Source organism: Equus asinus, chromosome 9 (genome assembly GCF_041296235.1).
Source record: "Equus asinus isolate D_3611 breed Donkey chromosome 9, EquAss-T2T_v2, whole genome shotgun sequence".
Classification (NCBI taxonomy): domain Eukaryota; kingdom Metazoa; phylum Chordata; class Mammalia; order Perissodactyla; family Equidae; genus Equus; species Equus asinus.
In genome coordinates, this window is record NC_091798.1 from 6,800,089 (window position 1) to 6,822,567 (window position 22,479).

A 22,479-nucleotide genomic window follows, 5' to 3' on the forward strand; every position below is an offset into this window, starting at 1 on the left:
TCATTCATATCACAGAGTCCAGGGATGAAAAACTGCCTAAAAGAGACCACCCGCCTTAGTGGCCAAGGCAGGTGCTGCCTTTCCTCGCTCTGTAACCCTGGGTAAGTGATTCCCCTCTCTGACCCCTGACCACTCCATCTGTAAAATCGGACAACAGCAGTGCTCCGGCCAGCTGGTCACAAGGCTCGGGAGAGACAACCTCCAGGAAGTGCTTGCTCGTCAGCACTGGGCACACAGCAGGGCCTCCTCCACAAGAGGCATCTTCCTTTCTTGGTTACAGGAAGGCTGGGAGCTGCTGGCCCTGTGAGCCGGCCGTGCCCTGTTACTGCGCCCTGTGCGAGGGGGATGGCACCACTGGGCGGCAGGAAGTGCCGGTGGCACTGTGGTCTTCCCTCCTTGCAGGTGGGGCCGCCAGGTGAGGGCTCTGGCTGCCTGAGGTCTGCCCCGGTACTAACACTGGGTCCGAGAGTTGGAGATTTGCTGCATGAGAGAGAAACTGTGTGGCTCTTTGTCGTCATTTTTTTTTAACTTTTTATTTTGAGACAATTGGAGGTTCACATGCAGTTGTCATAAATAATGCCCCAGGCACCCTTCATCCGGTTGCCCGCAGTGTGACAGCTTTTATCACTGCAGTACAATGTCACCACCAGGAAACTGACACAATCCACCAATCTTATTCAGATTTCACCCATCGTCCTCGTTTACGTGTCTGTTTAGTTCCATGCAGTGTTATCACCCTTGTAGATTTGTGTAACCGCCGCACAGAGATCCTTTTTATAGCCGCAGCCACCTCCCTCCCCGCCCCATCCCTAACCCTGACGACACTAAGCTGTGCTCCGCTCTGTAATTTGGTGTCAAGGTGCGTGTAGACCAGTCATATAGTGTGTAACCTTTCGAGATGGGTTTTTTTCACGCCGGATAATTCCCTCAAGACCCCTCCAGGTGCCGCGTGTGTCAGCCTTTCGCTCCGTTTTCTTTACTGCCGAGCAGTGTCCCGCGATAGGGCTGTACCCTGGCTGATTAACCTCCCACCCACTGGAGGACATCTGGGTCGTTCCCAGTTTGGGGCTATAGTGAATAAAGCTGCAGTGAGCACTCGTGTCCAGGTTCTGTGTGAACAGAAGTTTTCGTTTCTCTGGGGCAAACCCCAAGAGCGCGCCTCCACCACTCCCGATGAGGCGGAGTCGACCAACCAGGAAGGCCTCTCAGGGGGCTTGCCGTCCCCTTTCCAGGAGGAAGGGGGCTAGTGGACACATGTGCTTTGTCCCACACCCAGCGTGCCTCCTCTCTCCCCTAAACACCGTAGCCGGGCTGCAGGCACCGAGAGCTGGGGAGCTGGCCCATTCCTGGAGTGTAAAAGGTCCTGTTGGCCTCTTATGCCAAGGTATAGGGACCCCTCCCTTCGTGTGGCAGCAAGAAGTGACAAGAAGCCCAATAACAAAGCCCTTTCCTCTGAGCCTGCCGAGGGCTGGGAAGGAGAAAGCTGCCCGCATGAGGAGGCCTCTCTCTCGAGGCCGCGCCCCTTCCTCTCACCTCAGAGTCGTGCCAGGCCCCATCTCTTTCAGGGAGACCAAGGGCAAGATGGAGCTGCTGGGCCTCCGGGGCCCCCTGGACCCCCTGGGGCCCGGGGCCCTCCTGGCGACACTGGGAAAGATGGCCCCAGGGGAACAGCAGGACCAGCGGTAAGAGAGGGCATGGAGTTGGACCACCCAGGACCTGATCCTGTACCTACCAAAAGCCCAAACCCTGATCCCAGAACCAACTGCAACCTCAGCCCTGTCCCCACTCGAAACCTAGACCCCACCCTTACCCTAACCCCAATGTCGACCCAGACCCTTACCCAATCAAACCTTAAATCTAACACTAACCAGCTCCCTAGACCCAATTAAGACCTTGACCTCCAACTCATTTCCTGATCCACACTCCCGATTAAGACTGTTATCCAGACCCTAACTCTCTCCCCTACAGACTCTGACCCTGACTCCAAACCCGACTCTTACCCCTCATTCTGCCCCAAACAGACCCATAGACCCTACCCCTGACCTTGGTTGCAAACTCAGTCCCAATCCTGACCCCACCCTGACTTGAGACCCATATATGCCTCCTTTCTCCACAGGTCTCTACCAACCCCTGTTCCCTACCTCTCCCTCTGATACTAACTCGTTAGCCCCGGTTGTCCTCTCATAGTCCTAACCCAAACCCTGGAGGCCACACGTCATTGTATTACCCCTCTCCTAACCCAGGGACTCCAACTGTCCTTCCCCTCTGATGTGGGGCCAGCACCTCCTCGCTTGGCTCATTCATTCCCTATCACGTTGGGCACATAACTCCCTGAGCCTTAATTTTCTCATCTGTGAAGTGGATGGGGGTTTGGTGAGGATGAAATGAGGGAATGAACTTGGAGCCCCAGTCCAGGAGATGTGGGCTCAGTTACCCTTGGAGTCCCTGCATCCCCTCATTGCTCTCCCCTTATGCCTCCTCAGGGTCCCAAAGGAGAGGCTGGACAAGATGGCGAGATGGTCAGTATCCAGGGCGTTTCAGAGGCCTGGGCTGGCAGCACGATGGCTCCAGGCCCGGAAGCCCCTCTCCCACACACACCCACACTGGGGTCTTGCCTGCGGCTATACGTGTGCGCACTCCTGCGCTCTTGCCCCCACCAGCAATGGGGAGCAGACAGCCAGGCCCCAGCCCCGCATCCCTGGGAGGGAGGCTGCAGTCCACTGACTGCTTGACGTGGGATGCAGCAGGTGTCCGAGACACCAGGAGTTGGGCCTAGAAAGGGCAGCACAGCCCAGTTCCGGCGACAGCCCTGCCTCCTGCTCTCTGGACTCCGTGTCGCCCTTTATAAAATGAGGATGGCTAGGAAGACAGTCCAGGAGCAGCCTCCAGTGTTTAACACCTTCTCTCCTCTTGTTCCAGGGCCCAAAGGGACCCCCGGGACCAAAGGTGAGTGCTCCTCATTCCTAGTCCCCCACCCCTGGCCTGGGGGGATGGGCTCCCTCACCCCTAGCACCTCTCCCTCCCCACCCCCAAGTTCCATGACCTCGAGCAAGTTACTTTGTCTCTCTGGGCCTCAGTTTACTCATCTGTTAAGTGGGAGCATGATAGACCTTTCCTGCCTTCCCTTCACACTGGGTTGTAAGGATCAAATAGGAAAACATATCAGCTTTGAAAGCCCTCTCCAGATGTCGGCCCTCTCCTTCTCTCCTTGGGCAGCACCTGCTGGGTGGGAAGGCAGGCTGTGGTCGTCCCTGAAGGAGCCAGAGCCCCAGGACTGAGCGGGAGGAAAGGGTGGGGAAGCAGCTCCATTTCGTGAGTAACTGCTGCGAGCCAGGGGCTGTCAATGCATTTCTGTGATGTCACAGCCACCCTCTGAGGCTGAGGGTAGCACATCCCCAGTGCCAGGAGCAGGGACTTGCCCAGCTCATTCAGCTTGGGAGAGACCCAGTCAAGAGTGGAGTCCAAGACTGTCAGCCCCATCACCCACGTGCACCTCTCTGAGGGGCTGAGGGTCTCTGGGCTGTGCCCAGCATGAGTCATCAGGGCCACTTCTACCAGAGGAGCAGGTGGTCTGGTGTCCAGCCATGCTCGGACAGCTCTGACCTCTCTCTTGCTCCCCCACTGTCTCCCCTCAGGGTGAGCCCGGCGTTCCTGGAAAGAAGGTGAGGGGGCCCGTGGAGGAGCTTCTTGGTGGGGGGTGTGGGAAGAGGCTGGAGGGAAAGGCAGGGCTGGGCAGGTGTCCTGCTCCTCAGCAGACCCAAGTCCTCGCTACGGAGGGCTGTTCCGTCCTCTGTCTCTGAAGCCAGGATCTCATTCATTCATTCACTCACTCATTCGCTCATTCTTTCCCTTCCTCAAACATATCAAATTTGTTCCCACTTCAGGGCCCAGGACAGTGGTTCCCAAAGTGTGGTCCCAGGACAAGCAGTGCCAGCATCACTGGGGGCTTTTTAGACTTGCACATCCTGCAGCCCACCCCAGACCCACAGAATCAGAGGCGCCGAGGGTGGGCCGGTCTCTTCAGGCAGCCCCCTGGGTGATGCTGACGTGCACTCAAGTTTGAGAACCACTGACCCAGTGATCTTCCTCACCTCTTCCCATGTCCCGGCCTCCTCCAGCAAGCCCCAGCAAAGCTGTCCCCTCCTCCCGGAGACCGTCGCCAGCCACCTCCTGAAGCACACCCTCCCCGAGTTCCTCTCCATCTCATCCTCTTACATTCTCTCCCTAGCACTCCGCCTCCCTGCGTGGTGCTGTGCATTTATCTGGGTGTTTCTTTGCCTTTGGCCTCCTCTGACCCATTGGGCAGGGACCTCATCTGCCTGGCCGCCGGGGTGCTCATGAGCTATCTGCTGACTGAAGGAATGAATCCCCTCTCCTTCACCTGCCCACCCTTCCTTCTGCACACACCTGCTGAGGCCTGTTCTGGGCTGGCCCTGGGCTGGTGGGGGCGGGGGACAGAGGTGGATCTGACCCCATTCCTGTCCTAGAGGGCCGAGGAAGGGAGAGAGGAGCTGCCCTGACCCAGTGTGACCAGTGCTGGTGCCAGGAGTGGACTGGTGTGCTGGGGGTTCAGAGTAGGGATGGCCAACAGATGGCCTGGGGGCCAGGCCAAGTCTGAGGCTACAGCCTCTGCTGTTCTCTCCTCAGGGGGATGACGGGACACCAAGCCAGCCAGGGCTCCCTGGACCCCCAGGGCCCAAGGTAGGTACATGTCCCTCCCCCGGAGTTCCCCTTGCCTCCCACCACCCACGGTTCCTGTCTGTCCAGTGAAGCCCCTACCTGGCCCTTTCACATCATGGGGCATGGGCTGGCGCCCAGGCAGACCAAAGGGAGGCAGCAGGAAGGCCCTGGGCCCCACTCACCAACAGGCCTGGCATCTCATCCAGACCATTTGCCTCCCCTCATACTCTCAAGTCCTCCTAGTTCCCATCTTAGGTGGCCCACTCTCTGCCCTGTCCCAAAGCCAGGAACTGGCTGTCATCCTTGCTCCCCCAACCCGTTGAGACAGCCACCAAATCCTGTCCAGCCTGCCTCCAAAATGGCTCTTGAGCCCTGAGCTGCCCCAACTATGCCAAGACACAGCCCGGAAGGTGGCTGTGATCCTGGGTCCCCTGGGCAGGAGAGAGCCCTGGGGTCCGTGGTTTCAGACTCGTTCCCCAGGAACTGCTCTGGAAGCCAGCAGACCCCAGCAGCCCTCACACGAGTGTCTCTGCTGCAGGGCGAGCCCGGGAGCGTGGGGCCTCGGGGAGAGAACGGCGTGGACGGCGCCCCAGGGCCAAAGGTGATGTTACCGTGTGCTGCTCCAGCTCCCACAGGCCCCGTTCAGACCGGTGGCTCCGTCATACGGAGGAGATGTGGCTTCACCTCCAATTTGCCCTTTTAAGTGGAGAGTCTCGGGAGAGCCTAGGCCCAGGAGTCTTGTTTGACTGGCCATCAGAGGCTAGCCTGGGGGCAGGTGGCAGTGGGTCTGGGTGAGTGACAAGGCCTCCACGAAGGCCCAGCTGTGTGGCTAAGCCACCGCGTAGCCTTGGGCTCCTGGGCTTCAGTGGCCCATCTCTACACAACGTGGGGTCAGAAGAGGGTCCTGCAAGCCCCCCTCCAGGAGCCCTGTTCCTGGGGTGCCAGTCACATATATTAGGCCCTTAGGGCTCCAGCAAATGGACCCTGCCCCTTTGCACCCTTTGGAGAAGAGGGGGCTGGAGAGGGCACGGGAGCCTTGGGCTTCAGCCGTGCACACCTGGCTGCAACCTGCGTCTCCACAGGGGGAGCCTGGCCAGCGAGGCGCCGACGGAGCTGCAGGGCCGCGGGTAAGCGGTCTCCCCTCCAGCCACACCGATGGAATCCAGGGTCCCAGGTCCTTCAGAAGCCCTTGTCCCCAGAGACCCTAGAGGAGCAGCGGAGCTCCAGGAGCTGGGGCTCATTTTTTTCTTTATAAGTCATTAGGGATTTTTTCATTTTTAATCTGGTAATCCATGCTTTTGGTAAAGTGTTCAAAAGGGATGCGTGTAGAGTCCTGACCTCTCCCATCTTCTCCCCTCCCCAGGCGGGTGTCTGCCTCCGAGACCCTTTTCTCGGCGTATTGCTAGACCTTCAGTTTGTCACATACGGCGTTACCCGGTGCCTTGCCCAACATCAAGGTTCATTCCTGTCGCCAGGAGCACAGCCACCCTGGCTGGTCCCAGATCTTTTGTGACCAGCCCCTGTCAAGACACCTTTAGGTCGACATCCCAGATCCTGTTCTCGGCCCTGTGGCCCCGAGCAGTCATGTCCCCTCATGCTCCCGGAGGCCACTTTCCTCCTCCAAAGAACGGGTCCAAGTCCGCAGCCTGGTCGTGCAGGTGGCAGGGTACGGGATTAGGCGCTGAGTGTGGGGGTTCTGTGCAAACGGTACAGTTCGCCCAGGCCGCGCCCGCGGAGGCACCTGGCCAGCGAGGCCCTGGCCCGGGTCTCTGCCCCTCCGCAAGGGCTGGCCCCAGGCCTGACCCGAGAGCTCACAGCCCCTCCTCGTTCCCGGCAGAAAGCTGCCGGGTGGGCGGGGAGGGGTGGTTCAGAGGGGGAGGGCGGGGCCAGCGCGTGCACGTGCCTGTGTGGACGCGTGCGTGCGCGCGCACGTACCGTGGACGGATGCAAACGTGAGAGTGAGGGCGGACGTGAGCTCTTCACCAGGACTGGGTGGGAATGTTAAGACACTGCCGTGCAGCTCTACCAGAGGCTGGGAAACGGAGGCCCGAGGGTGCATTTTTTTACACAGTGTTTTGGAGCATGTTTTTATTTTTCTTCCTTTGCCAACATTTAAAAATCTGTAGAACTTCAAATCAAAATTAGACTTTCCATTTTTCCTCAAGGACTCAGGGATGGGGCCTCAGTGGGCTTCCATTCCCACAGGAAGGCAATCGCAGCCGCCCCCAGAGCAGGCGGGGGCGTTGTTCCTCAGTTGGCGCCTGCCCCCTTCCCCGCTGCGCCCCCTGCCCCGCCCCTGGAGCGTTTTCCCAGTGCCCTAGTGAATGGCGGAGGGCCCGACTGCCTGGTCCCACCAGGTTCCAGTTGAGCCCCCGCACAGCCTTGGTGGGACCACGATAGCAGGTTCTCTGGGGATACGGAGATGGCCACCACGCGCTGCCCTGACATTCTCCTCTTCCTGCCTCAGGGTCCCGCAGGCCTGAAAGGCGAGCAAGGAGACACGGTGGTGATCGACTATGACGGCAGGATCTTGGATGCCCTTAAGGTAGGGTTCCCGGCAGGACCAGGATACACCCTTGTTCATTTCCTGAGGGAATAACCACTTACTTTGTGTATAAATCTTGCACTTCTTTACACAAGGGACCAGGGGCAGCTTAGCACAAAGACCCCAACTTCACCAGGTGCCTGATAAGGAAATCAGCGATGTGTTGAAACCCACATGATGCTGAGAGAGCCGCTGTGAATGTGGCCCATGTTGCCCCGAGCTCCACAGAGGCCAAAGTGAGAAGGGAAGCCCCCACCCCCCAGGGCGGGAGGCAGAGCATTTCCTGGTGTCCAGTCCCAGCAGGGCCTCTTGGGGCCTTCCCAGGGAACACTGGCTGGAAGATCAAGTCTTCTAATGGCCGTTGCAGGAGGATAAGAGTGGCAAGGCCTGCCCCAGGAGCCTCAGGAGATGTGTGGCCTCTGAGCCCTGCCCAGTGCCTGGCAAACTTGGGACCCATCACCAGTGGAAAGAGAGGTTGAGTGCCAGGGAAGGGAGCTGGGGTGAGGGAAGGGTGGTCATCAGAGACCAGATTGAGCATCAGACGCCTGATCCCACCGGAGCTCCAATTCCAATTACCTCCCACAGGCCTCAGGGAAGTACAAGCTGATGGTAACTGTGGCCCCCCAAGGCCTGCACGGTGTGATGTGCTGTGGTGTGGTGTGGCCCGAGGGCGTGCATGTGCATGGTGTGTTCCAGGCTGGCTGGGAGCCACTTAGAGAAGTTCTATGAGTGTGGGGAGGCGGGAAGTCGATTTTGGATGCCCTATTGGAATGATGATGTCATTCAATGGGCAGTGGGCTGTCCTAGTTGGTTCTTGAGCACAGAGAGGTGAGGTTAAAAATACATATTGGAGGGAGGGTAGCTGGGGAATGGTTGGACTGTGAATGAAAGTGGGTGTGGGGACAGCTGGAGGCAGGGAGGCCACAGGGAGGTAGGCGCTGGGCCTGGGCCTAGTGGAGGGTGGGTGGAAGGGAGGAAGATAGGAAGGCCAGGACATCTCCATGGCGGCGCCTGCAGGAAGGGGCAGGTTGTGAGAGAGCCGGAGGGAGAGAACCAGCGCGTGCAGGGCTGAGGGGCTGGCTGGGTGCGGCCTTTAGGAGGAGGCAGGAGTCTGGCAGGTGATGAGCCACGGTGGGCAGGCAAACTGCGGGAAGGCTAGGTCAGGACCGGAGCTTGTGAGTGGGGTCAGACCCACAGACACCAAAGACACCATCCCCTACCGGTGAGACTCAGGAACCCCTCAGGACCAGCAGGCAGCAGGCAACGGATCAACGGTCAGAGTTCATGGGAGAGGCAGGGAGGCAGTGCTAGAGCACTGATGGGGATATGAGTTTTGGCTGGCCTTGAATGCCAGCTTCAAGAGGCAATAGGGAGCCATCACAGGATCTGGAGCAGCATAGTGTGGTGAAGAAATCTATATTTGGAGGAGACTAGCTCTGAGGGCAGAGGGATTCTGGGCCCTCCATAGCCATGGAGGCTGTGATATCTGTGATATCTTATCAGATGCCTGGGGCCACCTCCCTTGCCTCCCTCTAGACGCAGGCCCTGACCTGGCTGGGTGGGAAGTGGGCTGTAAGGACCCTTGACCCTGCTGCAGCCCAGCTGGACGGGAACGTGGCCCCCGGGGGGAAGGGGTGGGTGGGCAGTGAGGGTGAGCCCTGGCTAGACACTAACTGGCTTCACTTTTGCACACAGGGTCCTCCTGGGCCACAGGGGCCCCCAGGGCCACCAGGGACCCCTGGAGCCAAGGTCAGTGCAGGTGCAGCTGTGTGGCCCCCAAGCCCTTTGTGTGGCCTACCTCTCCTCTCCTCTCTGCCATCCGCCCTCTGCTTCTCTCCGCGCGTCCCAGCCTGGCTTCTGGAGACTCAGAGAAAGTGGCCCTGCTCCTTCCTAACCAAGCTGGCTGCCTTCCTCCTGGCCCTAGCTGCTCTGCTCCCTGGGAAGCCTCATCCACACGTGTGCACCCATAAATCGGCCCCTCGGGACACCACAAAGTCCCTAAGTTACAAGGCCATTCCTGCGGCCTGTGTGTATCCTTTACACCCTGCCTACTTGGCTCAGGAGAAAGAGCCCAAGACTTTGAAATCAGGCGGCTCTGGTCCCAGCCATCGTCCCTGGGCAGTGTGGCCTGGAGCAAGTCATTTAACCTTCCAAGCCTCAGCTTCCAAATCTGCAACCTACCAGCCTGTAGATCACAGCCCTGGGCTGCGTCTGCCCGTAGGGGCTGAGGAAATGGAGGGGCGGAGGTGGCTGGCACCTGGCACAGTGCTGGGCACCCAGTGGGCACCTTCCTGGAAGTCTAACTGCAGGGCCTCGACTAGGGACGTGCACTGGTCTGGGAGGCAGCAGGGCCACAAATGCCTCCCCGGGCCCTAGGACGCCATGATCTCCCTTGCTGTCTCTTCCCATCCAGGGTGAACTCGGACTGCCCGGTGCCCCGGGAATCGACGGAGAGAAGGTCTCTGGGCCTTTCTTTTCCTTGGTGATGCTGGTGCCTGGTGTCGGGCTGTGTGTGTGCGTGTGTGTATGTGTGTGCACACACACAGAGTTGAAGAGAGGCCACAGAACAGAGTGTGCGAGTCCTGGTTCTGCCCTTAGGCCTCGGGCAGGCTGCTCACTTTCTGGCAGCCTCAGTTCCTCACCCGGAGGTGAGGTGGTTACGGCTGTTGTGAGGGTTAACCGACTGCATGTGGAGAGCGCAAGAGCAGTGCTGGCCCGTGTGCTGAAGAGCCTCTGGACCTCAGCTAACAGTCTTCCTGTCACTGTTAGTGCTGTTATAAGTGTGCACGTGTGTGCAACCCCACATCAACACCACAGTGTCCAGGCTGTCACTTTGCGTGTGTGGGCATGTCTTTGGCGCTGGTCCCTGGTGTGTGGCACATCTGGGACATGACACAGTTGGTTGAGTAAGGAAACAGAGTGGCTGGAGGGTGACTGGGTGGATGGTTGGTTGTATGTGGGGGTTGGGGGCTCTTGAGATGTGAGCTCAGGGTTGTCCCTGAGCCCTGTAAGTGCCCCTCGGTGGCTGCCCCGCCCCCTAGCTCCAGCCTTTCACTGCGGTCAGTGAAGCAGGCGTGGGGGCGCCCCTCCCAGTCTCCATGGGCCCCTCAGTGCATTCGCCACCTGGGCCGGAGACAGGACCCACAAGGAGGAAGTGGGGGTCTGGCCTGGCCAAGAGTAAGCGCTGGGGACTCGCTGGGGTGGAGGAAGGGAGAATGCCTACTGAGCCCACTGACCCCTTGTTCTTGTGGCTTTCAGGGTCCCAAAGGACCGAAAGGAGACCCAGGAGAGGCTGGGCCGACCGGACCCAAAGGGGAAGCAGGAGAGATGGGCCTGTCGGGCCTCCCGGTATGTGCCACTCGTGGGTCCCAAGGTGAAGGTGTGCCCACCACAGCAGCTGCTGGGGCTTGGACCCTGCGGTCGCAGCCCAGCCCGCAGCCACTGGGCCTGCGAAGGGAAGCTCTGGGCTCCCAGCCCACGCTGCTCAGACTCTCTGAGCCCCCATTTCTTTGTCTGTAGAGGGACCTACCCCCACCCCTCCCCGCAGGCCTCTGTAAAGATGAAGTCAGGACCGCCCCCCCCCCCCCCCCATGGAAGTGAGTTGGCAGGTGGTTAGGCCGCACTTTGGCTGCACAAGTTTGCATCCTGCTCCATCTCCTGTGACTCTGGAACCCTGCACAAGTGACCAACCTCCCTGGGCCTCAGTTTCCTTGCCTCTGAAACGGAAGTGATGACTTCCCACTCCTGTGAGGGATGCGCAGACAGCGCTGAGAACGGTGGCTGGCGGGCGATGTGTACCCGCCGTCCCCATCATCGCCATTTTGATCGTTACTCTTGCCGTGGCTGGATTGGAAGAGCTGCCAGGCGTAAGCAGCCACTGGATGCCACTGCTTCACAGCCGCTGTCTGTCTGTGAGGCTCACTCAGCTGCAGAGGTGGTGCTGGGGTTTGGACCCGGGTCTTTGCTTCCAGAGCCCCTGGTTCCCCCCTCCCACAGGAAAACTAACAGTTACGCCGCTGTCGGTGTGGTCTTTAAATACCCGCTGTGCCGGGCACCCAGGGTGTGTCACGCTGATTTAGGGAAAACTACTTTAAGCTGCAAAGGCCAACTTATTGCTGCGGCCAGAAGGGGGAGGGAAGGGGAGCTACTGAGCGCTGTGAGTGGTGATTTTGATGATGAACAGAAAGGGCTCACAGGCCATCCTGTCCTGCAGGGCACCGATGGCCCCAAGGGGGAGAAGGGAGAGCCAGCACCTGACAACCTACAGGAGAGCCTGGTAAGGGAGGCTGCTGAGGACCGGGGTCCCCCCCTACCACCCAGCCCAGGCCGTCTGGGCCCCGAGCCTTGGGACAGAAGGGCCACGTGGCCTGACCAAGCCCAGGGCAGTCGGGGAGGGGGAGTGGGAGCCTCAGGCTGTGTCCTCTGCCTAAGACCTGTCTGAGAACCCAAAGGCCAGCCGCAGGGGACAGTCAGTGTCCTCCTGGGGACAGGAAGGAGCCTCGACCCAGTGGCTCAGGGCCCAGAGCCCAGGCAGTGCTCCTCCAATGTCCAATGAGCTCAAGAACGTGGGCAGGTGAGAGATGATGGGGCAGTGGGTGACTAATCCACCTCTGACCCCTCCTAGGCCCAGATCATAGTGGAACCAGGGCCCCCCGGCCTCCCTGGTCCCCCAGGACCCATGGTAAGCATGTCTGACTTGAAGCAGCTGGGATATGAAAAGGCTGGTGGGCCCGGGTCTGGGGGCTGTGCCCGAGAGGAGGACGGGACTCTTGTGGGGAGGGGGCATATCAGGCAAGGAAGGCCTGGCCAGGGTGCGTGCTTGGGAGGCCACAGAGGTCAGGGCCACAGAGGGAGTGAGTGGCCTATAAGCCTTCATGGCCACTGCAAGGCAGCCCTGGCCCTGAGGTCTGGGCTCAGCCCAACGGCCTTTCTGATCCGCTCTCTCCTCCTCCAGGGCCTTCAGGGAATCCAGGGTCCCAAGGTGAGTTCTGGGGCGTACACGGAAACCCCCCTACTGACGGCCAACCCACAACCTGGACAGTTCCAGAAAGCCCTGCTAATGGGCACAGTGAGGGCCCACACTCAGCCCCAGACCAGCTCCACGTCTCCCCAGGGCTGAACATTCCCTGTCTCTGGGAGCACGACTTCCCTGATGTCCTCGGAGCTGGTTCTTTCACCTCCCTCTGCCAGGGGCCCCAGTCCACTGCTTCCACCTCCCTGCCCCACACCTCCACCTTTCTCTGTGCCTCCCCCTTCATTGCCCTCTCCCCCGACGCTCCCCACATGCACAGCCTGGACGTGAAGTCTTAGGTTTGTGTGTTACATAATGCCATGTCTTCTGCTCTTGAATTAAACTGTGAGTGTGGCCTGCCCATGTGCCCTGTTCTGGGGGCCGACACAGAAGGGGAGGCCAGCTGCTTGCCGCACCCAGCTTCTCTCTTGTTTCTGCTGGGGGAGAGCACGTCTCTGCTTCCCCAGCTCAGAGGCCAAATAGCGGACTCAGTCATGGTACCCCAGCACTGAGTGGGGCCGAGCATGTGGCCAGACCAGATGCGCTGCTTCTGGTCCTGTTTTATCCCAAGGCCTCCCCAGATCATGTTTAGAAGAGGCAGCTGCAGTCAAGGATGGGGGCCAAGCCTGGGGCTCAGAAAGCCAGTTGGTACTTGGCCCTGCTGCTTCCTGGCTGTGCAGCTGGGCTGTCCCTGCCCATGTGTCTCTTTCCTCATCTGTGAAATGGGTGTGACCACAACCATCGTCTGTGATTCCTGTAAGAGCCTGTGTGTGGGGAAAGGTAAAACGGGCACACCCACAGCTCATCCTGATTATTTGTACAGGAAGGAAGCGGGGCCAGGCCTGTCAGAGCCTGGAGTCTGTCCCTCTGGCCTACGCACCCCGGCTCCCACTCAGGCTCCAAGCTTTCCTGTCCTGCTGTCTGACCCCTTCCCCCTGACTGATGTCCTCCCTTCACTTCCAGGGCTTGGATGGAGCAAAGGGGGAGAAGGGCACGTCAGGGGAGAGAGGCCCCAGCGGGCTGCCTGTGAGTATCGTGAGCCTTGTTTGTCCTTAGAGGCACTGATTCCTGTGACTGTCATGCCTCTTGACCCATTCCTTTTCCATCCAGGGGCCAGCTGGCCCGCCAGGCCTTATTGGGCTTCCAGGAACCAAAGGAGAGAAGGTAACCACCTTCCTTTAATGCCCCCAACCATTGCTGCACGTCCATGGTGTCACTCAGCCCTGGGGGCTCAACCCCTGCCCCTCACTAGTCGCAAGGCCAGAGTTCAGGCCCTGTGGACAACTCACAGGCTGAACTTCCAGCAGCTATGCTCCCAGCATCCCCTTCCCAGTCCCCTCACATCTCCTCTTTGTCTCTCCTCAGGGCAGACCCGGGGAGCCAGGACTAGATGTAAGTATCTCACTGTTTACTGTGATCAGGTCCCTCCTGTGTGCAGCTTCTGCCCTCCTGCTGCCCATACAGGAACCTGATCTGGATGGCTTGGGGATGACCCCCTCCCCCAGGGCTGGGACTACAACTGAGCAATTCTCCCTGTGTCCCCAGTGCCAGGTCCAGGGCACAGCCCCAAATAGGTGCTTTATTGACGGATGGATGGATGGATAGATGGATGATGGATGGATGGATGAATGATAGGTGAATAGATGATGGATAAAGGATGGATGGATGGCTGATGCACTGGAGCAGGGAAGTGGGAAGAGCAGTGAGGAGCCTGTTGCAATATCCTGCTGAGAGATTATGAGGCTTCAGCTAGGGCAGTATTGTGGGAAGGAAAGAAGGGGAAGTATTAGCCCAGTGTTGCTTGAATCAAGTGTCTTTTGGTTGCCAGAGACAGAAAATACCATTTAAACTGACTTATAACTGAAAAATCCAGAGGTACAACACATGGATCCAGGGCTCAAGTGTGTCAATATAACCCAACCTCTCACCCTCTCTTGTCTCTGCTTCCTCTGTGTGGGCATCTTTCCAAGTTCAACATGATGATGAGATGGAGCCAACAGCTCCAGACTTGTATCCCCGCCCCCAGGACCAAATCCTGGAGAAAGACTATTTGCCTCACGCTCTATTCTTTTAGGAAAAGTCTCACCAACTCTCATTGGCCTCAGTTGGGTCCATGTTGGAAAGTCCCTTGGCCATTGGAATGCAGTGCCCCACCTGGCCAGCTCACATGCTCTGTCCTGGAGCTGGGGGTACAGTCAGTGGATTGTGAGAAGGGAAGGTGGTTCCCAGGAAAATCAGGTAGCTATTGCAAGGAAAATGGTGACCAGACGCAGGGCTGCAAGGACTCAGGTGTCCACCCTAGACTTTAAGGAAAGAATGTCATCTTGGAGAGCAACCACAGACAAGGAAGAGGAAAAACTCTAACCTGAGTTTCTGACTGCAAGGGCTGTGTTCCATCAAAGAGAAGGGTCAGGAGAAGAAGACAACACTGAGTCCAGTTCAGGCTCTGGACCCAGGGAGGTAGTGGGGTGGAGCTAAAGAGACTCCATGCCACCATCGATGTGGCCACAGCTGCCTCCTGGGAGGCACGGAGCTAGAGTGGCATCTCAGAGCCACACCCAACAGCTCTACCTTGCAAACTCTTGGCCCCGTGCCCACCCCACCAGGCCCAGCTGAAATGAGTAGTCTGCTCAGAAGCCTTCCCTGACCTCACATCTGGACAGAACAGCTCCTTTCCCTGGGACTCCACAGCCTCTGGTCCACACCTCTGTCACTGAGCATTGATCATCTCCTGCTCCCTATTGCCTACCATGTTAGATATGAGGGCAGTGTCACATTTGGACACATGCGGTTTTAATTTATGGAGATGACTGAGTGGTGACACGGAGAGGTCAATGCCCTTGAAAGGAGAGTTCATTACTTACACTTCCTGAGAAAAGGCCATGCCACTATGCAGGGCCACATGAGGGAGCACCAGGTTTGGTCAGGAGGCAGAAAGGAGCAGGGGAAAGCCTAGGCCAGAGTTTTTGTGGGGTTTCCATGGGAAAGGCAGGGCAGAGTAGCCAGCTTAGGACTGGCCAGTTGGAATAGCTCTAGCAGGCTTTGGGCTACAGGGTTGGTCTCTGGTTTCCTGGTACCTGTTCCTGAGATGATTTAGGTCAGGGGAAGTATTGGCCTGGCGGGTGAGAAGCACATAAAGGAGGTGGTTGGGGCATTGGTTGGTTTGCATATGAAAGGGGTACCTCCAGACTAGCCCTTTGCTGTCTCTAAGAACTGGCCTGCCCTGGGAGGGGCAGCCTCTCCCTGGCCAGCAAGAATTTTAGTATGTCAAAACATCATAAGATACAGAAAATTAAAAAACATAATTTAATATAAGAGGGAACACATCGTATTTCTCTGTCCCCAGCATCCAGCCCACAGCCCAGTTCCTGATGGATGCTTAGAAATATTGGTTGGATGATGGACAGGTGGACAAATGGACAGATGGGTGGGTGGACAAGAGTTTGAGCCAAGGGTAGAGAACAGAGGTTACCATTTCTCCGTCTGTCAAAGATGGTAACAGAAACTTCCACGGGTTTCCTGGGTCTCTGTCCCCAGCCAAGCCTGGGCCAGTGCCAGCTGCATCTGACTGTGCCATGGGAGAAAGCCGCTTGCTAGCGGCTGTGCCTGAGGGCTTCCATCCAGAGACTCTGACATGTTCTACTTTGGAGGAATCAGTGCTGGTGTCCTAAATGCATGCTTTTCCCTAAATCAGCCTTGTCCCCAGCATATGTGTCACCTAGGAGCTGGGGCTGCGCCAGCTGGTACCACGCATATGCATGGAAGGGAGGGGACAGTGATGGATGGGAGAGCAGCAGAGATGAACAGTCAACCAAACCTTACTTCCCGGTTTAACCTTTATTCCTTTTGTCAGGGTTTCCCTGGACCCCGAGGAGAGAAAGGCGACCGGAGCGAGCGTGGAGAGAAGGTGGGGCAGGTGGAGAGAAGAGGGGGCAGCTGGAGAGGAGATAGGGGCAGGGGGAAAGAAGGAGGGAGTAAACAGAAGCAGGCAGTGAGAAGGCGGGGCGGGCGGGGAGGAGGAGACGGGCAGAGGCTGGGCAGGGCAGGGCAGGACAGGCCAGGGCTGGCTCCCAGTCCCATCTCTCCCAGGGGCTGGAGGCATCCTGAGCCTGACAGCCGTGCCCATACCCCCATCTTCCTCCTTGTACAGGGGGAGCGAGGCATCCCTGGCCGCAAGGGAGTGAAGGGCCAGAAGGGCGAGCCGGGACCGCCGGGCCTGGACCAGCCCTGTCCTGTGGTACGTGTCAGAGCAGGATGGGAGCCCCAGCCAGGCCAGGGCCACCGTTGCTGTCACTGCCATCATGCAGGCTCCTCTGGCTCTGGTCTGTCGTCATCCCCGTGCCACTCACCCCAGCATGGCTCGGGGGACCCACCCCTCCATAGAGATGGAGGCCTGGCCAGGGGCAGAGTCTGTTGGCTGGGGTCACTGCCCCTCTTACTCAGCTTCCGCGGCCACAGAGGGGGTGGGACCACCCTGATGCTCTGGATGTCTATCCATAGTCCGGGAGGAAGCTTCTGCTGGTCTGGATGGCCCCACCCTGTCCCCCTGCGTCTCCTCCATGTGCCCCTTCCCTGCCCTCCTCCCCACAGCCTTTCTCCTTTCCTGCTCTCTCACAACAGCCGCTGACGGCCCACCCGGCCCAGTGCCTGAAATAACCAATTCAGTTCCCTTTTTCCAGAAGGCAGGGTAGGTTTACGGGTCAAACTCTTCCAGTGGAGCTCAGAAAAGAGAGGAAAGACAGACAGCTGAGTTTCCACACTAAAACTGACCAGATATTCCTGCCAGGGCGTGAGGAGAGGGGCCTCCAGCCGTGATGTGTGCAGGCCACCTTCCAAAGAGGGCCATGGACCCCCAGGCACAGTCCTCTCCCCTCCAATGAGTCACATTAGCCCTCTGTTCCTCAGTCTCCTCATCCATGCAATGGGGGTGCTAAACCCCACCTCCAGATGGTTTTGAGGAGGCAATGAGAGAGGCATGAAGAGCAGAGTGGTAAGCACCCACAAAAGTGCCAGGGACAGTGGGAGGACGGGGCTGGCCCAGCCTTGCAGCTCCAGGCTCCCGGCCAAGACTTCCCTCCAAGTCATGAAGCTTTTGTCTTTGAAACAGGAGAATCCTAAATGCGGAGGCAGGAGAGGGGCGCCGGGCTCGAGGGGCCGCGGGCCCTGCCCTGTGGTACGCGGTCTGCCTGGGTGTGCTGTGCTGTGCTGGCCTCCCTGCCTGTGCCCGCTGCTCTGCCCGCCCTTCCTCCAGCCCGCCTGCCTTTGCATTCCACCCTCCTCCCTACTTCCCTTCCGGCTCAGCCTGTGCCCGTGGATGCACAGGCTTTCTGGGGGTGTGCTACGCGTGTCTGAGCCCCGAGTGTGCCCTGAAACAGAGTGAAGTGTTTTCCAGCACAGAGCCCCCCAGGGACCCCAGGCTGACTGCCTCAGGCCACCTGAGGAAACCCACCCCTGCTTACGTCTGATTGCTGAGCTGGCATTGCGGTGCCTCCAGACAGCCCCCACCCCTGGCCCAATTTCTGCCCTGACGGCCTCAGCCCGCCCTGTCTGCCACTCAGGTCCAGACACAGGGACCGGGACAGACCAGAGGGGGATCCTACTTCCTGGACTGTTCTTCAAACACTCGGAGACATTCCTGAAAGTTCTCAGGCCACCAGTGTGAGGGGCCAGAGCCACTGTCACAGCTGCCAGGCAGGAAGCCATGTAGCCCCTGGAAAGGGCCAGGGCCATACCTTGCTCCTGGCCCCTGGATGTCTGACGTGATGTCCGCTACTCGTGTCCACGTTCTGCCCACTGCACACGTGTCCCAACAGAGCCCCCATGGGGGAGCACTCAGAACGAGCATAGTAAGGGGCCATTGTGTCCCATGCCTCAGCTACCCAGGTGGACAGGGCAGGCATCCAGGCCCTGCTTTAGTGGGGTCTAGTGGCCCCGTGTGGCAGCTCCCTGGGCCACACTTCCCTACACACGGGGCAGGAGTGTGGGCTGCAGAGAGCGGACCAGCCCCCTTCTCCGGCACTGAATTCTTCTTCCTTTCCAGGGCCCAGATGGGCTGCCCGTGCCTGGCTGCTGGCATAAGGTACCGTGCAGGGAGGAGTCCCCAGGGCAGGCTGGGGGAGGAGGGGCCCTGGGACAAGAGGATAGAGGGGCATGCCTGTGCCTGAAGAAGTGCGCATGACGGGGCGGGGCGGGGGGAAGGGCTCACAGCTCCTCCTCACCTTCAGTCTCCCTCCTTTTCCAGTGATCCCCAGCACCCGGCTCACAACCTGTACAGATTCGTGTGGACGTTTTTAATTTTTGTAAAAACAGAACAGTAATATATTGATCTTTCTTCACGGGATGCACTACATGTGGCCTTTTAACATTTAAGAGTGTGCCCAGAACGATCCGCATGTGAGGCTGGCAGGAAAGTGGATGGGCAGACAGGGGGATTGTGTACTTGAGGGGCACCTGCAGGACTTGGCCTTTCCAGGAAGGAGGGAGACGAAGGTGAAAGTGCCTGGCCCAGGAGAGGCTGCCAAGGGGTCGGGTGGGGCCTTCAGCCACTTGACTAGCAGAGACTCCGGCTGCCCCACTGCCCTACGAGAGCCTGCCCCCTGAAACTCTGAGCCGCTGGCGCCCACCCCATCCAAAAAGGCCCAGGGCTTGGACGGTAAATGCAGCTGCTCCTGGCCTCTCTGGCCTCTGGCCTCAGCCACAGCCAGCTGCCCACCCTCTCAGGCCCCCTGGGCCCTGGGTTCACCAGGGCAGGACAAGACTCCCGCCTGGCACTTGCAGCTGGATGCTGGGAGCTGTGGGAAGCGCCCCGAGCAGGTCCAGCTGCCACCAAGCTCAGGAGGCCTCCGGAGGCCAGCCTGCGTGAGAACACGTGTCCCCTGGCCCGGAGCAGAGGCCAAGCGCTGTGATCGCCGCTACGTGGACCCAGCTGCAGGGAGCCCCGTGATTCCCAAATGTGGAAGACAGGAGGCCCCAGGCTAGAGTGGCTGCTGCTTCCTGTCTCCACACCCCCCGGAGCAGGGACGTGATGAGACTTTGCCAGCCTGAGGAGATGGACCTCCAGCTCAGAGTTTGGGTCTCGCTAGCCCCAGGTCTCCCACCCAGGAGAACTCTGGTCAGCCTGCCAGAAATGGTCCTCCAGGTGAGCTGTGCGGACGGAGAGCCTCAGGGCTGGTTCCAGCCAGCCAGAGCAGGGTGCCTGTGACCTGAGCCGCCAGTGCTCTGAGAAGAGGCTTCGCCACCTCTGACAAGGGTCCCAGCTGCCAGCCCTGGCCTAGCTACTTGCCTCCCTTCTCTGTGTAGATGGACATTGCTGTGTGTAATAAACCACAAATGTGTGTCAGGGTGTGCCTGTCCTTGCAGACTGCCCCTGGGGCACCTCTGGGTGAGGTTTCAGCCTGGCCATTGCTGAGTAGGGACAAAGGGACCCCCACCCCGGGTCCGACCCGCCCCAGAAACCAGAGGAAGTAGATCAGGGTCAGACTCAAGGCCTGGCCCTGCCAAGTGCTAGCTGAGCTCCCTGTCCAGTCACTCACGCCATGAGCCTGTGTGCTCCTCTGATCCCCTAGTCAGTGACTGCCGCAGGACAAATCACCCCAAAACTTGTTGCCTGACACAACCACCCTTTCTATCTCTCTCTCACAGTTCTGGGGGTACAGGGCTTAGCTGAGGAGTTGTCGCTCAAACTCCCCCTCACCTAGCAGCTGATTCTGGCTGTCAGCTGGGACCCCACGTGGCCAGAACACTTCTCTGTGTGGTCTGGGCTTCTTCCCAGCATAGCTGCTGGGTTCCCAGGGCGAATGTCCCAGGTGGAAGCTGTGTCGCCTTTTATGGCCAAGACTCAGACGTCATCAGGTTATCACTTTCTGCCAGGATCAGAGGTTTGCCCTAATTCAAAGGAAAAGTGGCAGCATTATATTTTAAGGAGAAAATGTGGGATAGTAGATCTTGTTGCAGTCATTTTAGAAAACTCAACCTGCCACCACATCTGTAAAATGGGACGGCGAGGCTTACACTCAGACTGTGGTTTAGTGAGAACCAACTGCATAGAGCACGAAAAGAACCCAGGACAGGTCAGGCACCCAGAGGCGCCCAGGGTTCTGACTTCCCTCTCTCCTCCCCACTCCAAGACCAAGCAATGGCCACAGTCTTGCAGGGCATTTCTACATCTCTCATCCCAGCTGGTCCTCACAAGCCTGAGAGACCCAGCAAATGCACTCGTTTCACAGATGACAAAACCAAGCACAACCGGGGTGGTGTGGACAAAAAGGGACCTGCAGTGACAGTGTCTCAGGCCTTCTCCTTCCAAGGACTGAGGCCTCGGGAGGCCACAGTATGGGTAGAAGAGGCCCAGCCACACACTGGCTAAGGAAGAGGAAGGTGTCAAGTCCCTGTCTGTCTCCCTAAGTTGCTGACGATAAGTGGCAGGCCACACCACCCGGCCAGTTGTCTGGGTTACCAGGGAAGACAGTAGTGTGAAAAGAGAAACACAGTGGTGCCGTGACGACTAATGGAGATCACTAGGTGTCCCAGTGTCCTTTGGAGTTCCAGCATAACCTCACAGATCTGCACTCTACAGTTTGTAATTCGCTCTCCCCTCGACCCAGGTACCTTGCTGGATCCCTTCACCAGTCCTGTGAAGGACAAAGCCTATGTGGTTGGTGTTACTATTTCCACCTTACATATGGGGAAACTGAGGCTCTGAGGAGTGAGTCACCTGCCCAGGGATGCACAGCCAGGATGTGGTGGCAGGCTTGGGACTGGACCCAGGCTCTTCAATGTCCTCCAATTTGTCTTTCTGAAATTGCTTGGCAGGGCGTGGAGCCTGCTAGGCAGCGCCATGAGGCTGGTGATTGGCAGGCAGATCCTCATGGGGGTAGAAGCCAGATGTTCCCCTGTCCCCAGACACTGGAGGGGGTCCCTTTCCTACTCCTCTGGGCAGGACAAGGCCATCCATAGCCCTTTGCTGCCTCCTTGTGGCCTCATCCTGGGTAGCCTCAGGTCTGCAAACGTTCAAACATCAAAATTTAGAGCCCGCAGTCCCCCCAAGAGCAGGAGACTACAGAAGAGTGAATAACTTGCTCAAGGTCCCAGCTGAGACACGGCAAGCACCCTGCCTCACAGCTGACCCTCAGAGACTGAGGGGCCTCCCGCCTCCCTGCCAGGAAGGGCAGCTCTGCCTGCTGGGAGAGAGGGAAGCACACGGACTGAGCCTGCTGTGTGCCATGGCAGCCAACCACAGGGACCACCGTCCCCTTTGCAGATCAATCTAAGGCCTGAGAGGAGGGGGCTTGCCCAGGTCTCCTTCCTCCTGAGCCCAGGATACTGCCTGGGACACTTTCGATACTTGCAACGATCACGGGACACTCTTGGCATTCCCGTGGGCAGGACCAGGGATATCACACATCTGAAATGCCTAGGACAGTCCAGCCCAAGGATGAACCATCTCGCCAAGAAGGCCATGCCGCCTGCATCAAAAAACACCATGCCCTGGGTTCAGATCTCGACTCAGCCATTTCCTCCCATTCCCTGCCCTGCTGGCCTCCAATGGCACCTCGAAGGCCAGGCATGAGACAATGGACAGAGCAGTGCTTAGCATGGGGCCAGAGACAGGAAGGAGGGGGCTTTTTGGAGCAGGAAGAAGAGGAGGCATCCTGTTGTCATCCTGTCCCTGTTACAGATACTCTTGGTCCAGGAAATGGCCCAGCCTGGTCTAGCCTCCAACTGTATTGCTTCCTGACCCTGGCCATCCCGGGAGTGGGTGAGATGTGGGCTGGGCATGGCTGCAGCCCTCTCACCCTCCACCCAAGGCAAGGAAAGCCCCTGAGCCAACTTGACTTCTCTGCACTGCCCTGGGCCACAAGACAGGCTTGTGTTTGGGCTCAAACAAGGCTAAAGACGGGCCTCAAACAGGACTCTCAGACCGTTCCCTGCCACTCGCCAAGCACACACAAGCACCAAACACGTTACATTAAAGCTGGAACTGCAGGGCGCAGCCACCTATGGGTCTCTCCACCAAAGAGGAGCGGATCCACTGAGAAAGCCAGCAGCCTTGGTCCCACACTGTCCACACACAGGCAGTGGGTCTTGATTCTCAGAAAACGAGTGCAGGCTGCCAGCAACCTCTCTCGGTTAATTTGGCAGGAATTTTTTTTCAAGATTCACACCTAATGTTCAGTTCAGCTTTACAACTAAAAATAAGAAACTCCATTCGGTTTGGGATGAAAAAATTCTGCAGATGGATGGT

The 22,479-nt window shown here is 58.5% G+C and overlaps 1 protein-coding gene across 1 annotated transcript in view; it reads left to right on the forward strand.

The window, feature by feature from the left end:
* The window catches only part of COL23A1 (collagen type XXIII alpha 1 chain), a 315,117-nt gene extending 295,539 nt beyond the window's left edge, over nt 1-19,578 (forward strand). The window contains exons 9-29 of the mRNA XM_044777582.2: nt 1,566-1,682; nt 2,484-2,519; nt 2,920-2,946; nt 3,636-3,662; nt 4,648-4,701; nt 5,219-5,281; nt 5,763-5,807; nt 7,148-7,225; nt 8,921-8,974; nt 9,639-9,683; nt 10,484-10,573; nt 11,439-11,501; nt 11,850-11,906; nt 12,180-12,206; nt 13,200-13,262; nt 13,347-13,400; nt 13,602-13,628; nt 16,090-16,143; nt 16,387-16,473; nt 18,277-18,315; nt 18,478-19,578. Of these exons, the coding sequence (XP_044633517.2) occupies nt 1,566-1,682; nt 2,484-2,519; nt 2,920-2,946; nt 3,636-3,662; nt 4,648-4,701; nt 5,219-5,281; nt 5,763-5,807; nt 7,148-7,225; nt 8,921-8,974; nt 9,639-9,683; nt 10,484-10,573; nt 11,439-11,501; nt 11,850-11,906; nt 12,180-12,206; nt 13,200-13,262; nt 13,347-13,400; nt 13,602-13,628; nt 16,090-16,143; nt 16,387-16,473; nt 18,277-18,315; nt 18,478-18,480 (1,110 nt within the window). The 3' untranslated portion in view covers nt 18,481-19,578. The remainder of the gene's footprint in view (nt 1-1,565; nt 1,683-2,483; nt 2,520-2,919; nt 2,947-3,635; nt 3,663-4,647; nt 4,702-5,218; nt 5,282-5,762; nt 5,808-7,147; nt 7,226-8,920; nt 8,975-9,638; nt 9,684-10,483; nt 10,574-11,438; nt 11,502-11,849; nt 11,907-12,179; nt 12,207-13,199; nt 13,263-13,346; nt 13,401-13,601; nt 13,629-16,089; nt 16,144-16,386; nt 16,474-18,276; nt 18,316-18,477) is intronic.
* The last annotated feature ends 2,901 nt before the right edge of the window (nt 19,579-22,479 follow it).